The sequence below is a fragment of the Bactrocera latifrons genome, unplaced genomic scaffold, assembly GCF_001853355.1.
Source record: "Bactrocera latifrons isolate USDA-ARS-PBARC rearing strain unplaced genomic scaffold, ASM185335v1 scaffold_217, whole genome shotgun sequence".
NCBI lineage: Eukaryota > Metazoa > Arthropoda > Insecta > Diptera > Tephritidae > Bactrocera > Bactrocera latifrons.
The window spans coordinates 435,783-463,377 of NW_017535708.1; the positions used below are offsets into that span (position 1 = coordinate 435,783).

General features: G+C 34.5%; 7 protein-coding genes across 7 annotated transcripts; 5 read left to right on the forward strand and 2 right to left on the reverse strand.

The window, feature by feature from the left end:
- Positions 1-2,460: 2,460 nt before the first annotated feature.
- Positions 2,461-3,282, forward strand: LOC108968461 (heat shock protein 27). Its single transcript, XM_018932512.1, has one exon. The coding sequence runs from the start codon at positions 2,528-2,530 to the stop codon at positions 3,107-3,109; it is 582 nt and encodes a 193-aa protein (XP_018788057.1). The 5' UTR covers positions 2,461-2,527; the 3' UTR covers positions 3,110-3,282.
- A 2,181-nt stretch (positions 3,283-5,463) lies between these two features.
- LOC108968464 (heat shock protein 23-like) lies at positions 5,464-6,236 on the reverse strand. Its single transcript, XM_018932514.1, has one exon. The coding sequence runs from the start codon at positions 6,119-6,121 to the stop codon at positions 5,576-5,578; it is 546 nt and encodes a 181-aa protein (XP_018788059.1). The 5' UTR covers positions 6,122-6,236; the 3' UTR covers positions 5,464-5,575.
- A 2,403-nt stretch (positions 6,237-8,639) lies between these two features.
- On the forward strand, positions 8,640-9,455 carry LOC108968465 (heat shock protein 23-like). The gene has a single exon (XM_018932515.1). The coding sequence runs from the start codon at positions 8,782-8,784 to the stop codon at positions 9,271-9,273; it is 492 nt and encodes a 163-aa protein (XP_018788060.1). The 5' UTR covers positions 8,640-8,781; the 3' UTR covers positions 9,274-9,455.
- Positions 9,456-9,820: 365 nt separating this feature from the next.
- LOC108968459 lies at positions 9,821-11,254 on the reverse strand. The gene is made up of 2 exons (XM_018932510.1): positions 10,622-11,254; positions 9,821-10,551 (listed from the first exon to the last, which is right to left on the reverse strand). Exons 1-2 carry the CDS (start codon positions 10,776-10,778, stop codon positions 9,929-9,931), a joined length of 780 nt encoding a protein of 259 aa, XP_018788055.1. The 5' UTR covers positions 10,779-11,254; the 3' UTR covers positions 9,821-9,928.
- Positions 11,255-11,670: 416 nt separating this feature from the next.
- LOC108968460 (heat shock protein 23-like) lies at positions 11,671-12,666 on the forward strand. The gene has a single exon (XM_018932511.1). It carries the CDS (start codon positions 11,799-11,801, stop codon positions 12,411-12,413), a length of 615 nt encoding a protein of 204 aa, XP_018788056.1. The 5' UTR covers positions 11,671-11,798; the 3' UTR covers positions 12,414-12,666.
- Positions 12,667-13,832: 1,166 nt separating this feature from the next.
- LOC108968463 (heat shock protein 67B3) lies at positions 13,833-14,605 on the forward strand. Its single transcript, XM_018932513.1, has one exon. The coding sequence runs from the start codon at positions 13,956-13,958 to the stop codon at positions 14,532-14,534; it is 579 nt and encodes a 192-aa protein (XP_018788058.1). The 5' UTR covers positions 13,833-13,955; the 3' UTR covers positions 14,535-14,605.
- Positions 14,606-15,784: 1,179 nt separating this feature from the next.
- LOC108968472 lies at positions 15,785-25,736 on the forward strand. Its single transcript, XM_018932523.1, has 11 exons — positions 15,785-15,843; positions 15,901-16,165; positions 16,229-17,776; positions 17,844-18,180; positions 18,426-19,692; positions 19,880-20,112; positions 20,934-21,834; positions 22,628-22,772; positions 22,842-23,290; positions 23,355-23,544; positions 23,955-25,736. The coding sequence occupies exons 2-11, from the start codon at positions 15,962-15,964 to the stop codon at positions 24,165-24,167; spliced, it is 5,487 nt and encodes a 1,828-aa protein (XP_018788068.1). The 5' UTR covers positions 15,785-15,843; positions 15,901-15,961; the 3' UTR covers positions 24,168-25,736.
- The last annotated feature ends 1,859 nt before the right edge of the window (positions 25,737-27,595 follow it).

Consider the following 27,595-nt stretch of genomic DNA (forward strand, 5'->3'; position numbering starts at 1 on the left):
ACAATTATTTTTTTATTTATTTTATTATTCTTCTTTTTAGTTATGTCTATAATATATCTTCTCTTATTTGATTTATTTGTATTTTAGTTCCAACGTTTCATTACTTTCTTGTATAATAAACAATTTATACTATTTCTGTTACACTTTTATTATTTCATCAATAATTTTCTGTAATAATTAAATACTTTTTAAAATATTTTTTAATTAAAACAAAAAATTATTAATTTTATGATTTTTAAATTTTTTATATCTATCAAACTATATACTGTACCATAAAACGTAAATCAAAAATAGTTTAATATTTTTACTATTTTTTTCCATTTTATTTGGAAAAATTAACTCAATTAACTCCGCGTACTTGCCATTTGTTAATTACATTCATTAGCAAACCTATACGCATTTATTTTGCTTTTACCCTTTTCTTTATACATTTATGCATATATCTATACAAATATATGTATACGATTTTATGTATGCATGTATGTGTATGCATGCATGAAAACAGAATTTAAATGAAAACAGCTGTAACAGCAGCAAATGAAAATGAATAATAAATGCAGTAAAAACAAGAAAAAAATGCCGCTAACATCACATATACATAAACAGAAAAACAAACTATTAAAAAAAGAGARCGCGCAGAGAGATTCAAATATTGATATTAAAGAAGTACATATATTGAGAATTAAAAACAAAGAAAACAAATTTAAAAAAATATTTAAAAGAAAATAAAAACGCATTAACAGAGGATTAGCGAAGATTGAGAGAAATTAAAGAAAATACTTATAATAAGCAAAATTGCAATGCTAATAATGACTATGGCGATAATGATGATAACTACTATGATGATGTACGCTATATTCTGTGGTACTGGATACACAATAAAAATAAACGTAATCTCAAAAAATGAAATGTGTTTCAATTAAATTATAAATAAATATCTTTAAATAAGTTTCAATTATATAATAATATTAAATTTAATTAATTTATTTTTTTCATAAAGAATAAATTTTTTTTTAATTTTTCTATTAATTTGTTTGAGTTTATTCTCAGGCTGAAATAAAAGTATATACTATATATAATATGTATGTATACTTATGTGCAGGCATACTAAGGCACATGCACTCTTCCTTAATTTTAACTCCATATACATACATATACAGACATACATACATATGTATACCTAATTATTTATTTTCCTTTTACTTTCGTTTTCTATTTTCGTAAATACTTTCCTTGTGCGATGGCAAAGTGCCCTTATATTACATACGTTAACGACTGTGTTCTTCCCGGATGAATCATTGCTAACTGGCAGCTGCGAAATCTGCGCCGCTTACGTTTCCTTAAGTAATGATGTTAAACATAAATATCGAACTCTCAAACATATTATGTAATAATTCTTACGACAAGCTACTTTTTTCTAAAAATTATGAATTAATCAGTAGTAAGAATTTTCAATTTTATCATAGATAACGGGTGATCCATGTAGAGGTAATTTTTTCAATTGCCTTAAGCCTGAACACCGTTCATAAATCGTCCAAATTTATTATAAAAATTCACGTTCTGTAAAAGATATGTTTCGCGCGCTTCGCTCAACTCATGGTCAACATTATCGGCCTACTGTGAGTACCATTCGCAACACCATCACCCATCTTRAGACTTAGCATTCATTATTGGATAATATTCGACCGAATAGACGACGTCTAGAAGCAAATTTACTTACGTTTCCGAATTTTCTAAGTATTCTATAACATTTACGGTTAAAAATAATATTTTTGAATTTTATGAAACTAATTATTTTTGAATTTGCGGAAAATGGATTATATTACACTAGCAATTTATGCGAATATTTTTTAAACTGAACTTTTGATTTCATATGAAAATTCCGCAGAGAGAGATAAATGAAGCGTATGTTTTTCGTTTGGTTATGCGAAAATACGGTTACCAATCGTATCGAGTTATAGCGTGGGTACCCGATTAGTTAATACTTTTTTCAGTTTTTGAATATTTATTCGAAAATTAATTTCGAAATACGAAAATGTGCTGAGGAGCATAATTTCGCGTAAACTTTTCGAAGCTCGAATCAATTTCGGATTAAGATTTGAGATACACRTTAGTTTTCGAATAATTCGAAAATAGGGTATACATTCGTATTGAGTTCAAAATGCAAAAGACTTTTTACAAGAACTTGATTCTGGTCGATCAGTTTGTATGACAGCCATATGATATAGTCATCCRATGTGGAAAATCAAATAGAGTTGGTCGGTTATCATGGAAATATTCATAATATAGAAAAATAATTTTACTCATTCATSAACTGCCACCTTTCCTACAGGCCCTTTCAGCGCCAACCCAAATTCATRGCAATGACGTCGGACGCAAAGTGCAATGAGAAGACGCCAGGTTGCAGAGTATAAAAGGCCAAATTTTACTAACAAAAATTTTATAAATTTAAATGCTGGCAGAGGACTAACAAGTATTTCAATTTAAAGTTCAATTCATCAAAATCAAATAAAAGCAAACGGAAAAAATGACGCTCGTGCCAACCACGTATGGCAGTTACGCGCGTGAACTCGACCGCTCACGTTACTATCCACCATACGATTTTCATCTATACCCCTACCACTGGGACGATACGCGCTTGTGGTGGCCCGAAACGCAGCGGCTGCTGTGTCCACTGGACGACTTGGTTACGCGTCGCGTACGCAATCAGTTGATACAATCCTCAATGCTGGACTGGCGTTATCCGATGCGTTGGGAGAATTACTATGCGGGCGAGCGGGTGCATGTGGACGAGAAGGGTTTTCAAGTGGACATTGATGTGCGTCAATTTAAGCCGCACGAGATTGTGGTGAAGACCAACGATGACTATGTGATCGTGCAGGGCAATCATGAGAAGCGAAACGATGGCAATGGACTTGTGGAACGTCATTTTATACGTAAATACCTACTGCCACGCGGTTTCAATGCCAACGATGTGATTTCGAATCTGTCCTCTGATGGCATTTTGACCATCAAAGCACCACCTCCACCGCCGACTAAGTACTATACGCCGAATGAACGCTTGGTGCGGGTGCATGAAACGGGTAAATTGGCATTGCCCTGGAAATGAATATGATTCGATTGAGTGACAGAAAAAAAAAAAATACAAATGCATGCCAAACCATTTGCTCACACAGGTGCAAGAGAAACAAGTGAAATATAGTTTAATTAGAATTGTAAACACCTTCAAGTTGTTAATAAGTACAAAAGTGAAATAAATTAATCATCAACAAGAGCTATTTATATATTCGTGCCGATGCACGTGTTATTGTTGTTGTGTAAGTGCAAGTGAAATGCTCATAAAATTTGTCAAAGTACAGACTAAGTAGGAAATTTTTATGTTGCTGAACTGATGAGCTGTAAAATTTTTGAATTGTGACACACATATATAACGGATTTGTATTCCCTGCAAAGGGTTTATTAATTTTTTTCACACAGAAGAATACCTTGGATAGTAGCTGAGTTGGTTTAGCCATGCCCGCTATGTCTGTATAGAGGGCGAGTTCCATCAGCTCTTTTCTCTCCGAGAAGTTGATAGCAATGCATATACAATGCATCGTACAAACAAACCAGTTAAAATCGAGTCCTTATGGGCATAGTTTTTTTAATTGGTGAAAAATCCTCACACAATTTTGCATGTATTACTTCCCAAGGCGTATAACTATAGCATATACTATGTAGCTGCCATACAAACCGATAGATCAAATCTAACCCTTATCTTTCTGAAATTTGGTATGAATTATTGTCCAAAGCAACAATATTCGAATAAATTGGTTCTTTTGGACTACTATAGCATATAGCTGTCATRYAAACTGACCTATCAAGACCAAGTTGTTGTATAGAACGTATTTTATTTGTGAAGTGTTTTATAGCTTCGGTGCAAGCAAAGTTCAGTTTATTTCTTGGTTTATGTACATAAGTACATAATCACACACAATTCAGAATCTAAAAATGTTTGTGCAAAGTTAGGTTTTCCGATAGGATGGTTCTTTGATGCCAGATTGTTTACAATATGTATGTATTAAATACATATACATTGTATGTATGTGTGTATATATTTGCAGCGGAAGAAATTTCAAAATCAAGGTCAAACTATTTTTGATACTTTTTTGCTCATATCGGAACTGAATGCATTGCGGAGAATATTTTCGAAATTGCAATAAATCCTCTATGAGGCATTTAATATACGAATTAAAACTTATTTATAACTGTAAAACTATTATCCTAACTATAAATACCAACAGTAATAAATTGAGGTCTAAAGTTTGATGACGTACTATGCATAGTGGCGTACATATACTATACATACATATGTATGTATGTACATTCGGACAAAAAATTCCTCGAGGAAATGATATTTCAAAAATTTACTTGTTGGTGGGATTGCGATTTTTACAATGTATATTTATTGTATTTCTAACAAAATTTCGTGTGCAAAATCGTACAGCGCTTTCAAAGACTGTCGAGATATCGTTGAAAACATGCCGCGTTCTGGACAAACTTCGATCTCTTCAACGGATGGAAAAATTTAAAAAGTGAAGGATATGGTGCATGAAAATCGTCAGGCAAGTGTTAGAGAGGCAAGAGAACTCGACATTTCCCGCGAATTCGTTCGAATGACTTTGGTGGATGTTTTGCGTATATAACGCGAGCTTGCTCGATTCCTCCGGATAAAGCTGATTTTTTTTTTCAAAAAGAGTACGATTATGTCCGAATTCAAAGCCAAAAACGCAATGAATAATAATCAACCACCGTATTCAACAGATTTCGCTCTGCTTGATTTTTTCTAGTTCCTTAAATTGAAATTGCCGCTCCGTGGAGCCTGTTTTCAGTCGATCGAAGATCCCAAAAGTGCTTATGAAAAGTGTTTCGAGGACTGGAAAAGTCATAAAATCATAACATAAACAAGAGATGTTTGACAACAAATCTGAGGACTCTACATTTATCAAACGCATAACTAGTGGTGACGAGACATACATACATACGTTTATGAATATGACGTCGAAACTCTCAAATGGCGTTGAGTTATATTTGATCAGCCTGTATTATAGCTACTAGAATACACGGTGGTTCGAAAGTCCTTTTGGAGTAAAGGAAACGACATATCAATGGACTTTCGTCAATAATTTCAAATTGAATTATGCCGAGCTTATGGTATTCATATAATTTCGTTAAGATAGATACATATCTCAAATTATATTAAGAGATACTAAAACAATTATAAGAGATGTCAAAGTTAATCCTGAYGTCTTCCCGTTATTTGTCCCTACCATAAGCGAAAAAGGATTCGCAGTAATTATACCCGATAGTCCAGGATCTTGGAAATCGGATCCTTTCAAAATTGRTTGCCACCCATTCTAGCAACTAAATTGGACACATTGTTTCGAAAATGTCACTGTTTTATATAAAAAAAAAAGATAAATATTATGATTTGCAGTCTTCTTTTTATTCGTAAACAACTAATAACAGTCTATAACGATACATCTATATAAATTTGCTTGAATTTCGTTGGAAACACTTAAAACAAAAATCTCGTTCACTTTTTATCCTTCTCATCAGCACTCTTATTCTCCACTGGTGGATTCTCCTTCACATTCAAGTGTGCTGGACCGGTCTGTTGAATAGGAATCACACGTTCTGCCGCGTTATCCTCCAAACCAGCAGGTTTTGGTACATTAACCGTTAGTATGCCATCCGATGAAAGTGTTGAAATGGCCTGATCGGCTTTGAAACCACTGGGCAGACTAAAACTGCGAACGAAATGTTTCGAAATGAAACCGTGTTCGTCTTCACGCCCCTCATATTTTCCCTCTACGACCACATTGTTGTCCACCACTTTAACTGTTAATTCGTTGGGTTTAAATTGCGCAACATCCAACGACACTTGATAGCCTTCTTTGCCCAACTTTGGTTCAACCTGGTTTTGTAAGTCCTGTTGTAGACGACTTAAACGACTCCATGGTGAATAGGTGAACGGCGTGTTGAAGAAGTCATCGTAAAATGCCGAAAATGGTGATCGGCGTGGAAAAGCCAAACGCTGCATTTCCTCAGCCATACGCCATAATTGTGGAAGTGGACGCATTTTTACTACAAATTTAAGATATTCACTTCGATTGTTATATTATAGAAAAATATTTTCTTTGCTTTTTCGAAATCACTTTTGACTTCAAATTTGATTTTTCAACTTTTCACTGGAGTTGCACCAAAGAACCTTTGGCTTTTATACTTTTCTGACAGTGTGGCGCTGTTATCAGTTCTCGTACATTACTCTCGCGTCTGCGCTTTAAATCGCGCTCTTTGGTCTACTCTTTCATGTTCATTCTCGCTTTTACTAGAATTTGTGTAAACAATAACACCACATGAATAAAGTGAGTGACCATTGCAAAAGAAAATTCGCGAAAAGTGTAGAGCTGGCCGCAAAAAGAATTGTTCTTTAAAAGTAAGAGAGAATATTAAAACATTTTTAGTGTTGCTAGGAGAGTAACATCTGTGTGAGCGAGTAGATGATGCTAGGGAATGAATTGTTGTGAAAATATTGTTAATTATTTTACATTTTATTGGTGTACTATAGAAAGCACATTTGTGATGAAATTTAATGCACACTTGGGAGAACTAATTTTATCAAAAAAATAGAACTTGATTTTGATTATTTTCGGTCAGTTTGCATGGCAGCTATATGTATGTATGTAGTATATCGTTACCTGAAATGCAAAATAACGTAACAACATTTTCGGAAATTTACAGTGGCTTGAATGAAACACGACGAGTGAAAAAAAATTTTTAATATTGCTTAAAACTGATTTACATATATCTGAGCGCTGAACCTGCAAATGTTGGACATATGTATGTATGTATGTAATTTATCGTAATCAATAAGACGCTCAATTTAGAATTTTTGGACTATACGTTATTTTGCATTTCAGGTGACGATATGTATGTATGTGTTTAGTTCTCTGATATTTAAACATTTTCTGGGATATTGTAATTTACTCGTTAAGGCATCTTGTAAAATAAAAAAGCTTTTCATACAAGAATATATATTTACATATGTATGTTATAGCAGTCCGATATCAGCGACTCCGACAAATGACTAGGGTCTTGGGAGCAAAAGACCGTACAAAAAACCACAGATCGATRTCTTAAAAACTGAGGGGCTAGTTCGCTAGTACGTACATATATACTCAGTATGTATACAGCATACAAACAGACAGACAGACGGACAGTCGGGTCTACGAAAACCGGAACGGACCCGGATTTTCATCCGGCCAAGGACTGTCAACTCGGCAGAATTCTGCCGTTACAACAACAACAACAACAGACAGACGGACATAACTTAATCGAATCACCGCTGTTCAAGCTGTTATCTCATATAAAAGTGGAAATAATATGTCTATATAGASTATCCGCCTTTTCCGTCACAGTCTTCACAAGAAACCAGTTCAATTAAATAGTATATAAATTTAGGAAATAATTGGGGTAATATAAGGTGCGTTCCAAAGTAARCAGGCCTTCAAAAAACAGAACGAATAGTCGACATATAGATAGCCCCACCAGGGGGCGTTTGATTCAAAAAGTCCTGTTTACTTTGGAATACACCTTGTTGATAGAATTGAACACACAAATTTTAGACACAAGTTATATTTCTAACGGAACTGCTGATCGTATTCGGGGTGCCACATTTTCGACTAATGTGTAGAAGGATGTCTCATTTGCTACTCAATCCAAAATATTGAAGGGGTAATGCGATTTCTTCTTTTTTTTCATACAAATTAATTCTTATCTAATTTTTTGAAGACGTCTTGCTTGATAAGGACCATAACCACAGATAATCCTTGGAGGCTAGGAAAAAATATGTACTAAATTTGGTTAAAATTGTCATTTGTAGATATACAAAGAAAACATATAATGCATGCATTCCGCTAAAAAAGTCCTTAAAATTTTTGCACACCGTTTATTGCAAATTTAAGGTTTTTTCTATACCTTACGAACACTCCGCTATACATCAAAAGAGAGCTCCAGTTAAATCTCAATGTTTACTCMCAATACTGACTCAATAAATGTTGTATTCTCTGTAAATTTCGCTATTCTGAACTCTCTTCTGTAGCTTTCTTCCCATTGTGGTGAGTACTTGCGAAAATGTTTCCATGGTTCAATATGTATTTGTTGAATAAGAATTTTCTCTAATAARCTATTCAATAAAATGTTACCCATTTTTTGCATCATAAAATTACACCTGCCTATTTAAATACGAAACACATTTAYTCAAGAAGCTTTAAAAAATTATATCGACATACAATGAGCATACTGAAGAAACTAATTCTCCAAAAGTCTTGTAGAAAATTCTAAATAAGAGATTGAACTCTCACAYGCTACACCGCATGTCCTCTTTATTAAGCGCACGCTGTGAATGATTCACTCTTACTTTTCTAGAATTTATTGGCTACGCAGAATTTACCGGAACTTTCTATACTGCTTCTACGGTCGATGGCCCTTTCTATCAAGATAGCATGTATACGCTACTTTTCAACCATGACCACAGTTAACATAGCTGAATTTTTGATGGCGCCGCGAAAAGTATAAATACCGGAAAATTGCCCGTGTACGAACAACAGTTGTATACAAACATTCAACAGAAGCGTAACAAACAGTATTTGCTGCAAACATACTCAACTTGCCTGTTTCGGTGAAAATTTTTAGAATCGATTTAATTTTGGGAAAATTTTCAAATCTAGAATCAAGAAAATGGCTACAATTCCAGCAATATTGGGTTTAATTAACGACATGGACCGTCTCACCACGGCGATTTCTCCATACTATCATCAAACCTACCATTGGCCCATGAGCCGGCAATTAGCCTTGGGTAAACCAGAGAGAGCAATTTCACCGCTGGTGGGCAAAGATGGTTTCCAGGTGTCTATGGATGTCGCCCATTTCAAACCCAGTGAATTGAATGTACGAGTTGTAGACAATAGCATTGTTGTGGAGGGCAAACATGAAGAACGTGAGGATGACCATGGTTACATATCTCGTCATTTTCTTCGCCGCTACTCGCTGCCCAAGGGATATGATCCCAATAAAGTGATGTCATCGCTTTCATCAGATGGTGTACTGACAGTTATGGCGCCAAAGCCGCAATTGGAAGACAAGTCTAATGAACGTCATGTACAAATACAACAAACTGGTCCGGCACACCTGAACGTTAAGGAGAATGGCAAAGAAGAGAAGAAGAATTAAACATCCGCCACTTCGATCAAATCATCAACACATTCCTTRAAACATACACGCATACACCTATCCTCGAGCGGGTCTAGAGTTTAGTTGTTACATTCGGAGTATTAATTAATTAGCTTTTTGCATTCTTAATATAGTTTGTACTGAAGGAAATAAATACCACTCTTTTATTACAAAAAAAAATACACATTTCGTGTTTTCCTTAATTTTCATGGTCAGATGTTTGCACAGGGTCTTGRTTAGTAGATTTCGCTTCCAGCTTTGTGCTAAATATTGTTTTAAGACAGAGTTTGAAAAGCATTCCATAAATAAAAAACGGGATAATTTGGTGTATTATCAGCAATGTTTTCTCAATATATTCATATGAACATCGAAACATGTGATTAATGTTGAAACCAAAATAAACTTGGAGTCATTTTACAAGAATATCAATAACGCTAAGTGAAAGACTAATAGTAACTGTAAAGTGAGATATATAAATTTTAGTAAAATTATTAATTTATCTCACATTATACAGACAATTACATTCAAACAAAAGACAAAAGTATAATACGTTTACATACATATGAATTTTAATTGAAGTAATAGAGTTTGGCGTTAAATCCAAAGTAAATACATTGGGTCCTGAAGAATTGCCGATGGGTGAAGTTACAACTGCTTATTGCAAATTATCCTTTAAAARTGGTGTTTGCGTGTTTGTGCCAACTATTGGATATTTTTTATATTTTTGGTATACATGATTATATACAATATTTTGAATATCCATTCGACATAACAATTTAGCTTCGGGTTCCAATTTACGGATATGCGGYAGAAGAGACTCGAAAAAGGCCTGATCCTCATCTCGCTCTTTTTTTTCGGAGTGTTTCTTTTCGAGCATGAATAATTTACGTTTTTCAATTTCCAACTGGCGCGAAGTATTCTTCGTCTGGCTTAAAAGTTTCTTTTTCGTTGGAGGCGGAATATTGAATTCAAATTTATCGCAGGTATCGTCCGTGTCTTCGACTTGAGACATATTCCAACTACTTATATCATCATTTACTTCGAGTGAATCTTCGTTACCACTTTCATCCGGAATAGTACTTATTTTCTGTAAATTACCGTTCAGTTCTCGGTGCTTCATTTGGTCTTTTAAAAATAATAGTTGCTTAAAGTAAAGCCACTTCGAATTAAAATCTGATTCCATATTAGAACGATCAGCAGATACTGGAACGGAAATTTTACGTAATTCAGCTCGAAATTGATCGCGAATATACTTCCATTTTTTCTTCACCTCTTCCTCTGAAAAATAAGAATAAAGAAATATAATATTAAATGTTGTATGCCTACAATAAATTGAATTAATACTTACTCTTTAAATTCATTTCTCTTGCAACTGATTTCCATAGATGTTCAACCAGTTGTCTATTGTGATAATTTTTATTTTTTCGATCCCATAGAGCAGGGCGAGCAAAAACTTCACTTATCAATAAGCTAATATCCATATTTGTGCTCAATATCACATACATATATTCACGAATTGCATTAAAATCAACTGAATAATACGCGCAATTTCAACGCGAGTCAGCGCTGAAAACCCTTTAGTACTGGTTTATTGCGTTGAACAACTTTACGTTCAGCTTCGGTCAGCTTCCACTTTCTCCCAGCTTATTTCTCGCATTCGTGAGTTTTGCGCTCGGCTTGGCTTTGAATGCGTACTCTGCAATACGTTGCCGTTTTGTCCGATTGCACCAAAATCGGTAACTTCATTTGCCCTTGGTAATTTGGTTGGTAGGCAATATTTGTTATTGGACTTATTTACAATGATAATTAATATTAAGATTTGTTCACTTAAAAAAATCATACTTTATTGCCTTTGCAGTTTCTACTAACTGAAARAAATGTTTACTTGTATGTAAATCTTTCTCCAAATGTGAAGTGAAATAAAAAAGGTTTTGATGAAGAGATGCTTTGTTATGAAGTAAGCAAAAGCGAGGAAAGATGTATGTGAACCGGTCATTATAGTGTAGAAATGTAAGTACATTAAGGAGAATTTTTAATAAATTTATGCACCTGAAATAATTTTCAATATGAATTGAACAATACTGTAATTTATTAAATATACTCTTTGAACTTGATTTATCATWTTCCTATCAGTATCTATGCTATCAGAATAAATAAGTGGAATACTAATTATAAATAATTATTATTTGCTTATGAAAACTCTCGCATATACTATATGCTCCCACATACACAATTTACTCTTAAGTTCTCTACTCACTTAACATCAAACTCAATCTCTTTTTAAAAGAGAAGCAAACTTACATTATTCTCTATTATCTTTGCTTATTGGATTTTAATTTTTCGAGAATTTACGAGTAATTTCAAGCATACACAAATTTCAAGCGTATAAAAGGCAAGCGAACGTTGAATCCACATCAGTTTTTCTCAAGCGAGCAAAGGAATTGATTATAATCAGCGGATTTGCGCAAGAGTTATCTTAAAATTGAAGCTAATATTAAGTTATTTTAACTTGAAAATAAACGAAAATGTCAAGTTTGCCCATTCTATTGAACTTAATTGATGAATTGGATCGCGARAGCTATAATCCGCTGTACTATGGCAACGATTTCGGATTAGGTTTGCATCCACATCATATTCACCGCCATCACCATCATCGACAYGAGCCAGCTGCTAACAATCTTGTTGGCTATTCGCTGCCTTTGGGTTTGGTAAATCGCTTGGGCGAACGAGCTCTCAGTCGCCGGGCGCAGCAGGGCGAAAGCCGTTTATCTCCAGTAGGTAAAGATGGCCTACAAGTGTGCATGGATGTGGCACAGTTCAAGCCCAGTGAGCTGACTGTAAAAGTAGTTGATAATAGCATTATTATTGAGGGCAAACATGAAGAACGTGAGGATGAACATGGTTACATTTCACGACACTTCGTACGGCGATATGCGCTACCGAAGGACTATGATGCCGATAGAGTCATTTCAACGCTTTCATCCGACGGCGTCCTCACAGTTAGCGCTCCAAAGCCACAAGAAGAAAAATCTAATGAGCGTGTTGTACAAATTCAACAAACCGGTCCGGCTCATTTGAATGTCAAACATAATACGGAGGAAAAAATTGGCGATGCCAATGGAGACGCCGAGCAGAAGTAAATGGCTGTAGACAGACAGTGATTGCAAAARGACTTCATACACAATTTATTCATTCCATATGTGCGAACGCTTTTATAAGTAGTAATACGTTGTATTTTCGATAAATACTACTTTTGTGAAGAAACAAACAAATTGGAATAGCGTGCTGTCAAAAATGCAGTACATTCTCATTCATATTTATATTGATTATCCATGTAGTATTATAAGTTTTTTGCTGATTAATATGTTCGTAATAATATTATTTAAATTAATATCGAGTGCATTCATTTACTAAAAAATACTTTTAGAATATAGAAATATAAAAAATTTTTGTTGTTGTCTGTGGTTGTAAAATATAGTGTTGATTAGGAATTCCGCTTGATTATAGAGACTTATTTTTGAYAACTTTTTTTTGTATAGCTTCTTAAATGGAAGAATGCTATATATCGTCCAATGAAAAAGCTTTCCATACAAGAACTTAATTCTGATYGTTCAGTTGGCTACCTGCTATAGTGGTTCTATATCGGCAATATTGYCACGACAGCCGGTTCTACGTTACAGTAATTACTCGCTGTTATTTTAGATCGGTGCAAAACGTGCTCTTTGTTGGAAAAGGATGTGTCCAAAATTGAAGTAGTATATATCGGCAGACGCACTGTCGAACGTGGCTAAATCAGCTTGTTACTCTGATYATTTACATATATTTTATATGGTCTCCAACGTTTCCTTCTGGGTACGAAAAAATGAAATTATGCTCATACTATCGTCGTACTTCCTTGCATTGTTAGCAGGCTTTTTCTCAATGGTACAAAATTAAAAAAGTGTAGATTTATTGTGGAAGGCTCTGGAACACATACATACATATGTATGTACATACATAAATGGCAAGTTTGTGATTAATGTGTCTACACAAATAATAGATACATACATATGTATGTACGTACTATGCGTAATTATATTTATCTAAACACATACATACATACATATGTATGTTGTAAAGACGAACTTCATAAAAACAATTAGAATTTAAGCGACGCTAAGCCAAATTTTATTTATGCGATTGAAAGGAAAACATTCTTAATTAAATTGCTTCCATAAATTAGGTATGTATGTACATACATATTTACCCAGAAGTAGCTGAACACATACATATATACATACAAGCGAAAAAGGATGGAGTAGATTGAAAACACAGCAGTGAGAATAATTGAGCATGAAATAGATTCGAATGAGTAGCTTTTTAAAGTGCAGTCCGCACCTGTCCTCCTTTTTACACCCCAAAGGTGCTGAATTGCTCAATAATATTATTAATACAACGTAGTTGCGAGAATTTTGTAGAAAACTGATGCATTAAATGCTGAAATACTCGCTCTTGCCTGTCGTCTGAGAGTTCGCTCACCAAACAATTCCTGCGCAAGTATAAATGCCCATGCTGTATGCATTTTTCAAGTAATCTTCGTGGAAATTCCAAGTGAGTTGGGTGTATTACCATTGCGTTTCATTTTACTGAAAAATAGTATAAAACTAAACGGGGTACATAGTATAAATAATAATTTGTGAAAAATGCCAATCCGGAATATACCACCATTTGTCTTGAGCTTGGACTCGGCTCCATATTATAATCACGATTTGTATCCAAATCATATTTATCGACGTTTACATGAACGCCAACATCATCCATTGGATTTAGGTACTTTGGGTTTAATTGCACGTTTGGGCCCGCATGCTCATCACCTAGTGGCAGCTAAGCATAGCACCGAAGGTAATGTAGTTAATCGTTATGGAAAGAATGGCTTCGAAGTGCACCTGGATGTTGGTCTATTCAAACCGGAAGATCTAACCGTGAAAATCGTTGATGATTCATTAGTGATTGAGGGCAAACACGAAGAACGTGAAGATGAACATGGTCATATTTCGCGTCAGTTTAAACGTCGCTATGTACTACCCAAGGGTTATGATGAGGAGAGTATTGTATCGACATTATCTTCGGACGGTGCGTTGACTGTGCGTGTACCATCACCACCACCACCGCCAGAAGTAGAGAAGAAGGAGCGCATAATAGCTATACAGCAGGTTGGCCCTTCCGAAATGTTTCTAAAGACCAAAAGTCAAGAGGAAGCCGAAGCAGCCGCAACAAAATAAGCACTGACTGTGTGTAACACCATAAATGTTCAATTGCATTTATATTCTTCTCGATGTTGTAAAGGAAAAAATTGGAAATTTGCCAATAATGAATTGAAAACGTAGTAACTTTGCATTTACATAATAATACTAAATAATTAGATGTACTAAAACTTTTTAAATATCGGTCATTATAATAATGTAAGCGTTTTATTGAAATGACTGGTAATTTTAAATAATCAATCTAATTTACTTATGAATTATGTTAAAGGACATTGTGAATATATCTAAAAAGCACTTTAGAGTGATATCTATGTATGTATATTGCGCAATATCTTCATTATTATATTTATATATGTAGCTATTTACTATTTAAGTGAATCCTTATCCTATTGGAGAATCTCATTGTATTGTATTACAATTGAATTAGCTTTTCTACATTTTATCGTAAACTTTTTAAATAATTAATGCAAATATACATATGAATAAATTATAATAAAATTGAGCGGAAATTCATTATAAATAAATTAATGAAATCGAATAATTGATAATCCATCATTGATAATTTAGTGTGCGTATCTTAATTAAATTTAAATAATTAAAATATATACAAAATTTGGGGCGGAATCGAAAACTGCGTATCCGGTACACTTTATAAGAAAGTAATTCCGAATATTTCAGTAAATGTTTTTTTTTACTTTTCAAATACTTCCCTGAAACGCTATTCCACTAAAAATGCACTGTCCTTGAAATAGGCGCTCCATTGACTGCCGCCGATAATTTGCTATTCGAAATTTAGCTGCTACTGTTGCAATTCTTACTTAATATGAAAACACTTATTTTAATAGAACCAGATACACGTATTTCATTTCATTTTTTATTGAATTTGTATAAACAAAGCTGAATATAGTACTTTATTTCACAATCACTGTACATTTAAAAAATGTTGATATTCATTCATCACTCAAACTTTTTACTGACAATTAATGACGTACCGTAAAGATCAGTTCCACTGTTGAAACCAACACTACAATCATTTGTTCTTAATTTCTTTATCAAGAGGCATATGATTTTTATTTTCGAATGAGTTAGCAGTTATCGGGAGCAAACATTTTTTTATTTAATTTTTTTTAAGTATAATTTTAAATATGCTATAAAATTCAATAAAACTGATATATATTTCCATCCCCTGTATAATCATTGTGAACATTTCTTGAATAAGAGGAAGAGCCTATGTTGAATTTATTATTTTTTTTTGTATGAAGGGTTGCGTTTACACCATGGAGTTTTATTATCATATTTCAATTAAAAGTTTATGGAGGAAATATTGGTAAATAATAAAATAGCGTTTTATTTAATAAAGAAGAACCCCTAATGACAAAAATAGGAGCGGAAACAATATCTATTGGCAATACGTAACGGCAACGGTTGTAAGGAGATAGAATACTATGGCGGATCGGAGCAATCGTGTGCTATCCTCCTGGTTTTTGGAGCGTAAAGTGATAGGCGATCGTATAAGACTTTATATTGGCGTCACTGCAGTTGGACGAACACCGGGATCGGCTATATGTATTCTAGATTCTCATTATGTTTCACGAAAACACGCGGAAATTACTGTGGATATTGATGAGAAAATCGTACTAAAGGATTTGGTGAGTTGAGTTATTGTAATAAGAATCAAACAATGACAATGTAATTAATATATATTTGTTTAGGGCTCTATAAATGGAACCTTTGTGAATGGCAGTAAAGTACATAATAGTGAGATCCAGCTAAAAGCAAACGACTGTATTGGAATAGGCGTAACGGATGATACAGAACCGAGCCTCAAACATCCAATATATAAACTCATATATGCGCCAATGCCTAAAGTAACAACTCTTTTCAAAGAACCGATAGGAATTGAAGCAACTCAAGTCATAGTTGTAGATGGAGAATCTACAAACGAAAATTCAAATATCGTACAAGAAGTTAAAAAAGATGAACCTAAGTGCCCCAACGTGTCAACTACCGCAGCGGAAATGTCATCATCATTGTTACCTAGCGTTAAAACCGAGGATTCATTAACAAACATTAGAAAACCCAATGACAATTTAAAAATTTCGACGCCGTTGTCCAAAGTACCGATGCTTTATTACGGTGATGTAATTGTTTTGAGTGACGACGAGGAGGACAAAGTTCTTCCTAACAAGGAGGAGAAGAAAATAACTGAAGAGAGTGCAAGTAGCAAAGACAAAAGTAAAGAAACCGATGACGAAAATATTTTTAATAAACCAGATCCGGTGCTTTCGAAAACCAGCTCTTCAAATAAACCGACGGCTTCAGCTTCAGCTTCTGGAACAATGACAGATAAGAAAGATAACGCATCGTCCACTCAACTAACCAACGAAAAAGTTGTCATACATGAGCCAATAGCACCTGATATAAAACGAGAGTTTGTAAATTCCTGCTATGAAAATGTGGTGGATATATTTGGTGGCACTGATGAGGTCATACTGCAGAGTGTAAAAGCCATTAACCCATTGGTATATAAAAAGCTTAATGATGATAAAGCGCTGGATAAACCACTTTGCAATGGTGACACTATCGACTTACTAAGTGATAATGAGGATGACGAAGGCCATATTGCACAAAACGTAGAGTGCTTCGGTGAGCTAGTGCCGGCCGATGCAAAAGAAGCACATACAACAAAAAAAACAACGAATAGCAAAGAGAATGTTGAAAAAGGAAAGCAGGCTGATGATAGCACATGTACAACCGGTCAAAAGAGTCCAAATTTGTTTGACAATTCACTAAACAGCTCCAAAAATTCAGTGGATGAACAAAGGAGTGTAAATATCGATGAACAAAACGTGGAAAAAGAAAAGGAAGATTCTGTAAATACTGCTGAAGAATTGGCCGCTTTTGTTGATATGGATGATGATATGCTGTTCTCACAAATTCTAATAAACGACATCAAATCTGAAATGATGTGTGATCATAGTGAGGAAGATTTGGCTGTTGAAGACGAGCCAGCATATGATGTCCACAAAGATAATTGTCCAGATGATTTTGCAAATATACAGATAAAGAAAGAGCCTATTGATGACGATTCGCCCGATTCCAAAGTGATTTCAACCAAAGCTAAAGCCAAAAGTAACGAAATAGAAAATGACGTATGGATTACGATAGACGACGATGATGAGTATTACGATGAAGAGTTCGAACACAAAGTTTCCGATTGGAGTACGAAGTTGCTGTCACAAAAAATGAATATGTCACAGGTGGGCTTTCGGTATAGGCTGTAGTTTATCTTTGGGCAATTCAGAATGTACTAATGTATTTTCTCAGGTTTTTGATTTTCAACATGATAAGGGAGACGACTCCGATGATAATGTTAAAAAGGAAGAACATGAACTAATGTATGAAAGCGATGACCTTGACTTTTTCAATGAAGAACTTGTAGATGACGTAGTGGCTACGCTGGCTAAAAAAAATGGTGAAATTAAAAACGACGTCAATTCGTCAGAGCTTGCACGTAGCCTGATGCATTCCGATGTTACAAATTATGATGCCGGGAGCAGCAAGCAATTGTTACAACAACAAAAGAAACACATTGTAAAAGAACATCTGAAGAAAACGCAGTTGGAAAGAAAATCAAGTAGTGAATCAACTGAAGCGCCAACAGGTAAGATTATCAGCTATCTAACAAAGTTTATAACACCCAGAAGCAACCTTCGGAGACCATACAAAACTACATATCCATAAATGATCAGCGTGCAACGCAGAGCCTAACAAACTGACCCATCAAAATCAGGAAACAATTTTTACGTCCTCTTATGTGATATAAAATGTTCCTGGGAGGGGTATTATAGTTTTTGTTAGAACCGAAGTTAACATTTTTTTCTTGTTTTTTAATTATTAACATTTTAGATGCTGAGGCGGCTACTAGTAGTAAAAGTGCGCAGCGCAATGAACGAATTTCGAGCAGTGATGGCAAAGAGAAGGAAAGGCATGATAAAAGGGGCTTGGTTAAGCCAGTTAAACGCCTGCACCACCCGCCATCAGTAATCGATGCACCTTGTTTGCCCATACACAAGGGTAAGCATAGAGGCGTCTCCGCAGAAATACGACCCACAATGCCAAAGGAAATACACAAGAAAATGCGCGAGATCAAAGGTCAATACCGAGATGAGCGATATAGAGATGAATTAAAGCGAAAGTGGCTTGAGAAGCCAAGCGATGAGCGCCGTAGAGAGAGCGAGAAGAAGCGTAAGATAAAAGAATCACGCAAGGAAAAATTAAAAGAAATTGCCGACAAGCAATTAGCAGATTCGTCAAAGGAAGCCTTGCTGAAGCGAAAACATTCCACGACTGACCTCGAAGGTGTGGAGAAGAAGAAGGCCAAGGTGAAAATCACCGCAACCAATCGTGGTGCGCTGCTTGCAGAGGACATTAGTGCACCTAAGAAATTTACCAACACTTATAGAATACCAAAAACAAAACGACCATGCAGCGATGTAACAACAACAACTGCAACAGAGTCCACACCAGCTTCCACTGCTGTAACGGCGGCAATTCCCAAACCAAATCACACAACAATTGTAGACGCATTTGCGCAGGAAATGAAAAAAGTCGATCAAATCATTCGTCGTCGTTTATCGAGTAGCGGTAGTGTTAAGTCCGTGTCACGTTCATCTTCGCTGGATGAGAATAGGAATGCGACCACAACAGTCGAAACAGCGAAACCGCTTAATGCAGCAGTGCGTAGAAGTAATAAAATTACATTTGCTTCCATGCAAAAAAATTATACCGAATCTCGCATGAATCAACAACTATTGCAAAAAATCACAAATCATCGCTCGTGCCTCATAGATGTGGTGTATCGTAATGCCAATGCGGAGCGTCCAAAGAAGCATGTACGTTTCAATGAAACGCCAATTATCCACTATATCGAACGTGTGAGTGGCGCGAATAAGCGTGTGGATTGCAAAGATATACTGCCCAGTCCGACTTGTGCGGATCGTGCGCAAATGGTGCGTCAAACATATGCCATGATCGATAAAACCGCACAAATAATATCGCAAATATTGGGTTGGAGCAATGAGTGGCTGATCAATCGTAATGCTCAAGTGGATGCTGCCAGTGATATTTTGTTGCCAATGCCAAATCAATTTAACTCATTCAATCATTATAAAAGGTAATTTTTTTATACAATCAATACAAAATTTTGCTGATGCATTTTAACAATTTTGTGTCTTTAATTAACGTCAAAATTTATTTTTGTCCAACAATAAAATCACCACCGTTATTAACTAAAACATAGTTGCCATTGCATTAGCAAAATTGACATATTTTAAATTATGCTTGCCTTTTATATTTTCCAGCATAATTATACCGTTAATGAAATTAGAATTTATCAGCATGTTGGAACGTGATAATACTCGTTGCAAAGCCAAGCCGTTTACTCTTGCCGCCGATCAAGTCACTCCATATTTGGATCGTTATATCATATTGGGTCGTTGTACTGGCGTAAATAATTCGGACACAAAATGTGAACTTGTCGTTTTGGAATGGGGCAAATTTAAGACGTTCGCTTACATGTCGTCTAAGCGTGTGGGTATGTGCCAATAAAATAACAGTATTTTTTATATGTGTATGTATTTACAAAACCTAATAATTTCGGTTGAAATTGAAATATTTTGTTGGTAACGAGTCTTAAACTCTCATAAAGACGTTTGTACAAAATTGCATTAAAACAAGAAGAAATGCTAACTTGGGCTGCCACGAAGCTATAATACCTTTCACAGGTCGGACGAAGAGTTCGAGTTGCCGCGAGAAATTAGAATGACTATTGCACAGCTTCGTTCTGGATACTGTCGTAGGTTAAACTCCTACTTTTCCAAAATATACCCCGACGTATCCTGTATATGTCCTTCCTGTAATGAGTTTCCGCATGACACTGGCACCTTTTTGGGTGTTTGCATGATTTCCGATCAAAATCTCAAAAACTGAGTTACTAGTTCCCATATATACAGCATATACGTATGCCAAATCGGCAAAATTTTGCCGCTACAACAACAACAACTGCCATACGTACAAACGGACATGACCGTTCCCTGGACAGTCGGGTCTAAATAACCGGTACGGACCCGTATTTTTATCCGTTCCAGAACTGTCAACTTGGCACGAAATTTCTTCAGAAATATTTTTTTGCCGATACAACAACAACAAGGGATACGGCTAAATTGACTCAGATCATCACGTAGATGTTTTCTTCTCGATGTTGCATACTTCCTTAAACCTTACAACTTGCGGGATTGTTCAATGTTGCATTCTGTTCGGACATATACTATACATATATTTTTTTTATAGAGATATACTATATGCAAATAAGATGTAAATAAATAAATAATAAATCCTGCTTTTTCTATTCCTCAGGTTTCAGCAATGTCACCATCGTATWTGAAGTGCTGGCCAAAGAGTTAGCCGATTTAGAAGACTTACGTGCGAACCTCAAAAATCCAATTACAGTGCGGCCGATGGTCGATATTGTGCGTGTCGAATTTGGTGCGTTTAACGCCGTCTATCAATTGGAGCAATCGCCGCTGCTAAAGCAAATACTGGATCCAATGGAATTGTGCAAAATAAAACCATATCCGAAATGCAATACACAATATAACGGTTGTGACGAACTAAACCATCGCCAAAAGCATGTTTTACTACGCACCTATCGGCATGCCACCGAACCGACACCGAATATAACGCTAATACAGGGGCCGCCTGGCACTGGTAAGTCCTGTGTCATTGCGAATTTGGTGCATCAATTGCTGTACGGCAATGAGGTGCGCATACTCGACCAAAAGGTGTTGGTTTGTGCGCAGAGCAATGCCGCTGTTGATGTTATCGCTGAGAAGCTCTTCGATATGAGTCAAACAAAGTCACCRGATAAAATGTTCCGATTAATACGTTTCGGCTTGTTGGAGCGCATCAATCCCAAAGTACGACATGCTACTTTACCAAAGATTATTGAACGCAATCAAATACGGAAACTGAAAGCGATCTGCAAAAATCTGCAAATCGATCATAAAGTCGATATAAAAGAATATTTGCGCAATGAAATTTTAMAAATCGAAGCCGACATCGAACACATGAAGATGAATAACGTGAAAAACACCGTGCAGGAGGAGGTCTTACTGGAGAAGCAGCGGCAAATACAATTAATGCGTAATATTGTGAATGGCGTTTTGCGGCCCGAGGATGAGAATAGCTTGTACAATTGGCATTTGAAGCATGCGAATGTGGTGTGCACGACGCTGTCCAGCTGTGTGAAATTATCCAAGTATGTTCWTCTTTATGAATATATTTATACGCTGAGGCGGGTATTTGGGTTTACCACTAAGTTTGTAACACCCAGAAGCAAMCGTGGAAGACTCTTTTAAATATATATGATCAGCGTGATGAGCTGAGCAGATTTAGCCCTGTCCGTTGTCTGTCTGTACATACGCGAATTAGTCWCTCAGTTTTTGGAGATATCGTTCTTTTCCTCCCAAGCAGCTATTTATTTATCGGAACCACCCTTTAATCACATATCATGACTTCTTCTCATTCTTATGTACATACAGGGCGAAACCAAGGAAACTCGGATTAATTCCTTTAAAGTATGTCACCTTACCTCTATACTTTCCTGAGCTTCGCATATACCTAATATAAAGATTTTCGAACTTTCGGGTGACTTCATACCGCTTACATATGTATATCGGTCAAGATGTGAGTTATCTCAATGAAAATGAGAGAGCCTTTTTTACTCATAAAATTGTATCTCTTTGTCTAAAATGGATAAAATTCGGCAACAAGTTGACCTAGCTCCCATATAAGTAATATCAGGATTTTCGAACATCCTGGTGACTTTGATCCATATGTTTGGTGTTTGTGTGTAAGGTACCTTAATGGAACCCCGGAAACATTTTTTACTATGTGACAGTTAGCAGAAAAAGTTACTGGCAAAAATAGATAAAAATCGGATATCCCGCTYTATGATTCTTGCAAGTTGCAAGAGCATAAAATGTTCCTTAACACCCGAGCTTAGTCCTATCTTACCTGTTTCTTGTTTGTTATATACCACAAATTCACAGATACGTAAATTATTTCGATGCCTGCATTATTGACGAGGCGACGCAATGTACGGAACCGTGGACCCTAATGCCGCTCAAGTTTGGCATCAATACATTGGTGCTTGTCGGTGATACGCAACAATTGCCAGCTACGGTGCTATCAAAGGTATGATCATCACCGTATATATTCTCTTGTCGCCCAATAAAAACGCATATATTTCATTAAACATTACAGAAAGCATCCGATTTTGGCCTGGGCACGTCACTTTTCACACGTATCCAGCGTTGCATAGAATCGGTCACGCTGAAAACCGTCGCAAATGCCGATAAAGGCAAAAATGTCAGCAGCTTAGAGAGCACGGATATTATTTTTAGCTTACAAACACAGTATCGCATGCATCCGGAAATCTGCAAATGGCCCAATTCGTATTTCTACAAAAATGAGTTGATCGATGATGCCAAAACGCATCAATTCAAAACGCCGTTAAAACCATTTTCAGTGCTTAATCTGACTTATACGCAGAACGATAACTGTCATCGTGGTCAAATCGCTAACGAGCTGGAAGCACAGTTTGTGGCACGTCTGGTGAAGACGCTGGATGGTTACATACCCATGAAGTACAATACGTATGGTGTGATAACACCATATGCGCAACAGCGAGTTGCCTTAGAAAAAGCGTTGCGGTAAGCGTTTCACATTCTATTAATTGCAATATAATTTAAAAAATATCTATTTTACGAATTTCAGTACGGCTGGTTATTCGAATGTGATGGTGAACACCATTGACTCGTACCAGGGTATGGAGCGCGATGTTATTATTATATCGAATGCGCGTACCACTGGTATAGGGTTTTTGGCCAATTATCAGCGTTTGAATGTGGCGTTGACACGTCCAAAGAAGTGCCTTATATTATGTGGAAACTTTAAAAACTTGGAGGTAAATAAGAATTAGTGTTAAGTAATCTATTATCTATTAATTCAGAAGGGGGATAAACAAATCACGTTGTCTGTATCACCAACATCTGCTTTTCCAATAGTGTATGTCCTTGAGTAGACCAAAATTTCTAGTATGTCCTTATAACACAATTTTGTATGGCGGATAGCGCGAGTATAGCAGCCAAAATTTGTATTATGCAAGGCTACTACCATCGCCTGAGTAGACCAAACTGAGTAGACCAAACGTTCTACTATAGTATATAGTACTATATAGTGTAAGACATGTTGAAATCCACTGCTATATCTCTGATGATTTCGTTAGTTTTGATCTAAAATTATARAATGTATCTAAAAATATTCTTTTAAGCTAAATATTAACCTTGTACAAACAATTTTTACACAATTTTGTAGACAGTSCCGGCTTGGCGTAGCCTTTTATCCTCGGCGCGTGAACGTAAGCTCTATCATGAGCTTAGTCCCAACTGCATGGATGATATGCATAGAACTGTAATTCCTAAAATCAAAGTTTCTAAAACAAACACCGCTGCAACAGAAGCTACAACAACAGCAACAACCAAAGAAGTAACAACAGTCGCTACAACAACAAAACAAAGTGAACAATAAGTACAATGTAGTGGTAAAAGTTAATGAAACCGAAACTGAGCTGTACAATGTAGTCACTATGCTTTACACTGTACAACACTTGGCTGGGTGTGGGGTCAAGCCAATTTTTTGTTTGCTACAGATTGAGTCGTAAGTAAAAAAGTAATTTCTCCGTTTTTCGAAGTAAACGTCAAAATCGATACATTTGACTTCGAATTTCGAAGTTAAACATATTGAAAATGTTATATTTTTTGTAGTATGTACGTTAGTAAAAAAGTTAGAATATGGGCATCATCCAAGTTTTCATCGTATTTCAAAAGTTTTTAATATTTTCAGTGCATCTTGTATGGCAGAATTTTTTTTTACGAAAATCTGTCTCTGACAGTTGCTCAAATTTGAAGTCGAACATTTCGATTATGTTCTTTGTTCAATTTCGAAATTCGAAGTCGAATATTTAGACTTTATCTTCAATCAATTTCGAAATTCGAAGTAAAATTTCCAACTAAATATTTCGATTTTGATCTTTTCTGAGTTTGATATTCGAAGATAGATATTTCGATTATGTTCTTTGTTCAAATTCGAAACTCGAAGGCGAAAATTMAACTTACCATCACTCAATTTCGAAATTCGAAGTCAAAAATTTCGACATAATTAATTACTTAATTTCGAAATGAAAGATTTCCACTTTTATCTCAATATCGAAGTAAAATATTTCGACTATGAACTTTGCTTAGTTTCGAAATTCGAAGTTAAAAATTTCCACTTTGATCTCAATACCGAAATTCGAAGCAAAATATTTCGACCGTAAACTTTGCTCAATTTAGAATTTCGGTGTGGCTCAATCTTTCGAAAAATTGTTTTGGCTTAGACAAAATTCGGCTTTACCATATAGTCTAATTAATTCTCAAGTCGAAAGAAGCAAAGGAAGGAGAAAGGATGTAAATATATAAAATATTATAAAATTGTTATAAAAAATCCACTGTTATATAATATAAAATTCATATCATAAAATAACTGATAATATAATTATTGTATAAAAGCTGTGTAACCAGAGATTTTTGAATTCAAGTATTCACCACAGCTCGTTCCTTATCCCCGATAGTATTTTGTATTTACTATATGCCAACTATTCTTTTTTATTATTCTTTGTTTTTCTAAAAAATTGCATAATACTTGCCTCAAACTAATTAGACAAATATTAAATCATAACTCACAATAATGTGTACTTATAACGGGTTAGTTACTTAACTTTGTATCACAAATGTGAGATTGCGCAACTATTATTAGACACCTTATGACAATAGATTAGAGTCAATATGAAAGCGTCGAAATTTGTTGAACTCTAAAAAAATAAAGATTATATATACATATATAATTAACTTTAGCTTGAGTAAAAAAAAGTTTGGTTAAAAAATATAATATAAATATATATTAATAATTTGTAAGTAAATCAACATTTCTGTACAGCTGCACCTCAAGCATACTTCTAAGTATATTATTTAGTTTGTATGCGGGTAAATAAATGTGTARTATATATAATTTTAAGCGTCCTGCAAGAACACTATAAATAAATAAGACTTTTTTACTTGATTTTATTTTGTTTTTCATAAGATATACATTTATTTCACAATACTCAGGTATGCATTTGTTTTACATAAAGTATCAATTAATTTTAAATGACTGCTGCTTCCATTAATTGAAATAGTTTTATATTTCAACGAATTCATTTTAATATGTTGCCTCGTTAAAATAAATGTCAAATAATTAAGAGTCGGTTTTTTATTCATATTCAATTAAAAATTATATAAATAAGTGCTATATGTTTTTATTGTATATTTTTTTACTTTCTGAATATAAACATTAAAGTTTCGTCAATAAAATGTTGAAATATTTCTATTAAAAAAATTAAAAATTAGCCTGAATTAAATTTCCTTTAGAAAAATTTGGCTTTTTTTTGTAAATTGAAAATTAATTTTTDGCAATAAAAGTTAAAATTTGAAAACCAAGATGTTTTGGATTAAGAATTGAGAATACCTTAATTTTCAAATTTGATGATATAAATTAGGAAAAATTAACGCTAGGTGAAACGCTGAAATTATGAAATTAATAAAATTTAAATTCTTAATGATTGATTATTGCAAATTATAATAAAAAAAATTAAAATTGATTTTAATTAAGTTTTTAGGGATAATAAAATAAAATAAAAATAAAATTTATTTTAAATGCYGATTTAATTACTTTTTACTGCATTATTTGCAGCCCTGCACATGAGTTGCATTACTTTACAACAACACTACTTACTTAGCATAATAAATATTTTTGTCCCGACTTTTGATTATTTAACACAACTTCATGCTTACAGTCTGACACGCTCACTTCACAATATTTTTCCTAAAATATACTTTTTCGAAAGTGCCATAGCATTTGTTACTTACTGTTTGTTTTTGGTTTTGTTTCAATTAACATCAATGACATGCAGACAAAAGTTAAATGTTCTATGCAGAATTATATTTCAATTATTTTGTATTTTATATGTGTGTTTATATGTTTTTGTATATGCTTTTTTATACATATATGTATGTATGTGTGTAATTAGTATATAGTAACAACTGATTTAATATAATATTGACTAAAAAACGACTGTAATTCTCTTTTATATTAAAAATATTAAAGTTAAAAAAACTAAAACTAATTTTTTCTTAGATTTTGTTTTTGTACATCCCCAGTGGTGGGTTGTACCATAAGCATGTATGTATGTATACGATTTAGTCTAAGTATTGCACTAGCTTCTTTATTACATTGAAACATAACAATCAGCGGAAATGTATATATGTAAGTATGTGTGCATACATATTTATATATTTAAGTGTGAGATGTAAAATGAACCTAAACTTTAGTTTTCATATATTTTTTTATTTTGTTTTAAGCATAAACAACTAGTAGCTAAACCTAGGCTTGAATTTTATTTTGTGGACCCTTTTCGGAGTTTTGTCTTTAACAAACTTTTCTCAACAATATTAGCGTAATCTACCACTCACAGTTGCTTTATTTAGTCAGCATTCGCTTATGCCCAGCTTTGGTGGATTTCTCAGTAATACATAAAGATTCTAGTTTTTATTTCATGCTCATCACTTTTTTAGAACTATTTTCACTAACGATACAATTTTGGACACACCCTAGTATACCAAACAAGAGGACATGACACTCACATAYGCCTCAATTAATAGCTTTTAACAAGTGAATTAGCCTATTTTTTTATGTTTACGTTCTTTATATAATTTAAATCCCACTGTTAAGCTTAAAAATTAAAAACACGCACGTTTTGTCGATTGTGTGTTATGTTTTTCCCCACACAAGGGAGCTTTGTTCTGTTTCACTAAGCTAATTTGAGAATATCAATACAAGAGCTTAAATTAATATTGAAAAAAATATTAAAAATTGAAAAAAAA

Bases quoted from the DNA above. Each gene is read 5' to 3' on its own strand.
- LOC108968461 (XM_018932512.1), top strand. From the start codon at position 2,528: ATGACGCTCGTGCCAACCACGTATGGCAGTTACGCGCGTGAACTCGAC.
- LOC108968464 (XM_018932514.1), bottom strand. From the start codon at position 6,121: ATGCGTCCACTTCCACAATTATGGCGTATGGCTGAGGAAATGCAGCGT.
- LOC108968465 (XM_018932515.1), top strand. From the start codon at position 8,782: ATGGCTACAATTCCAGCAATATTGGGTTTAATTAACGACATGGACCGT.
- LOC108968463 (XM_018932513.1), top strand. From the start codon at position 13,956: ATGCCAATCCGGAATATACCACCATTTGTCTTGAGCTTGGACTCGGCT.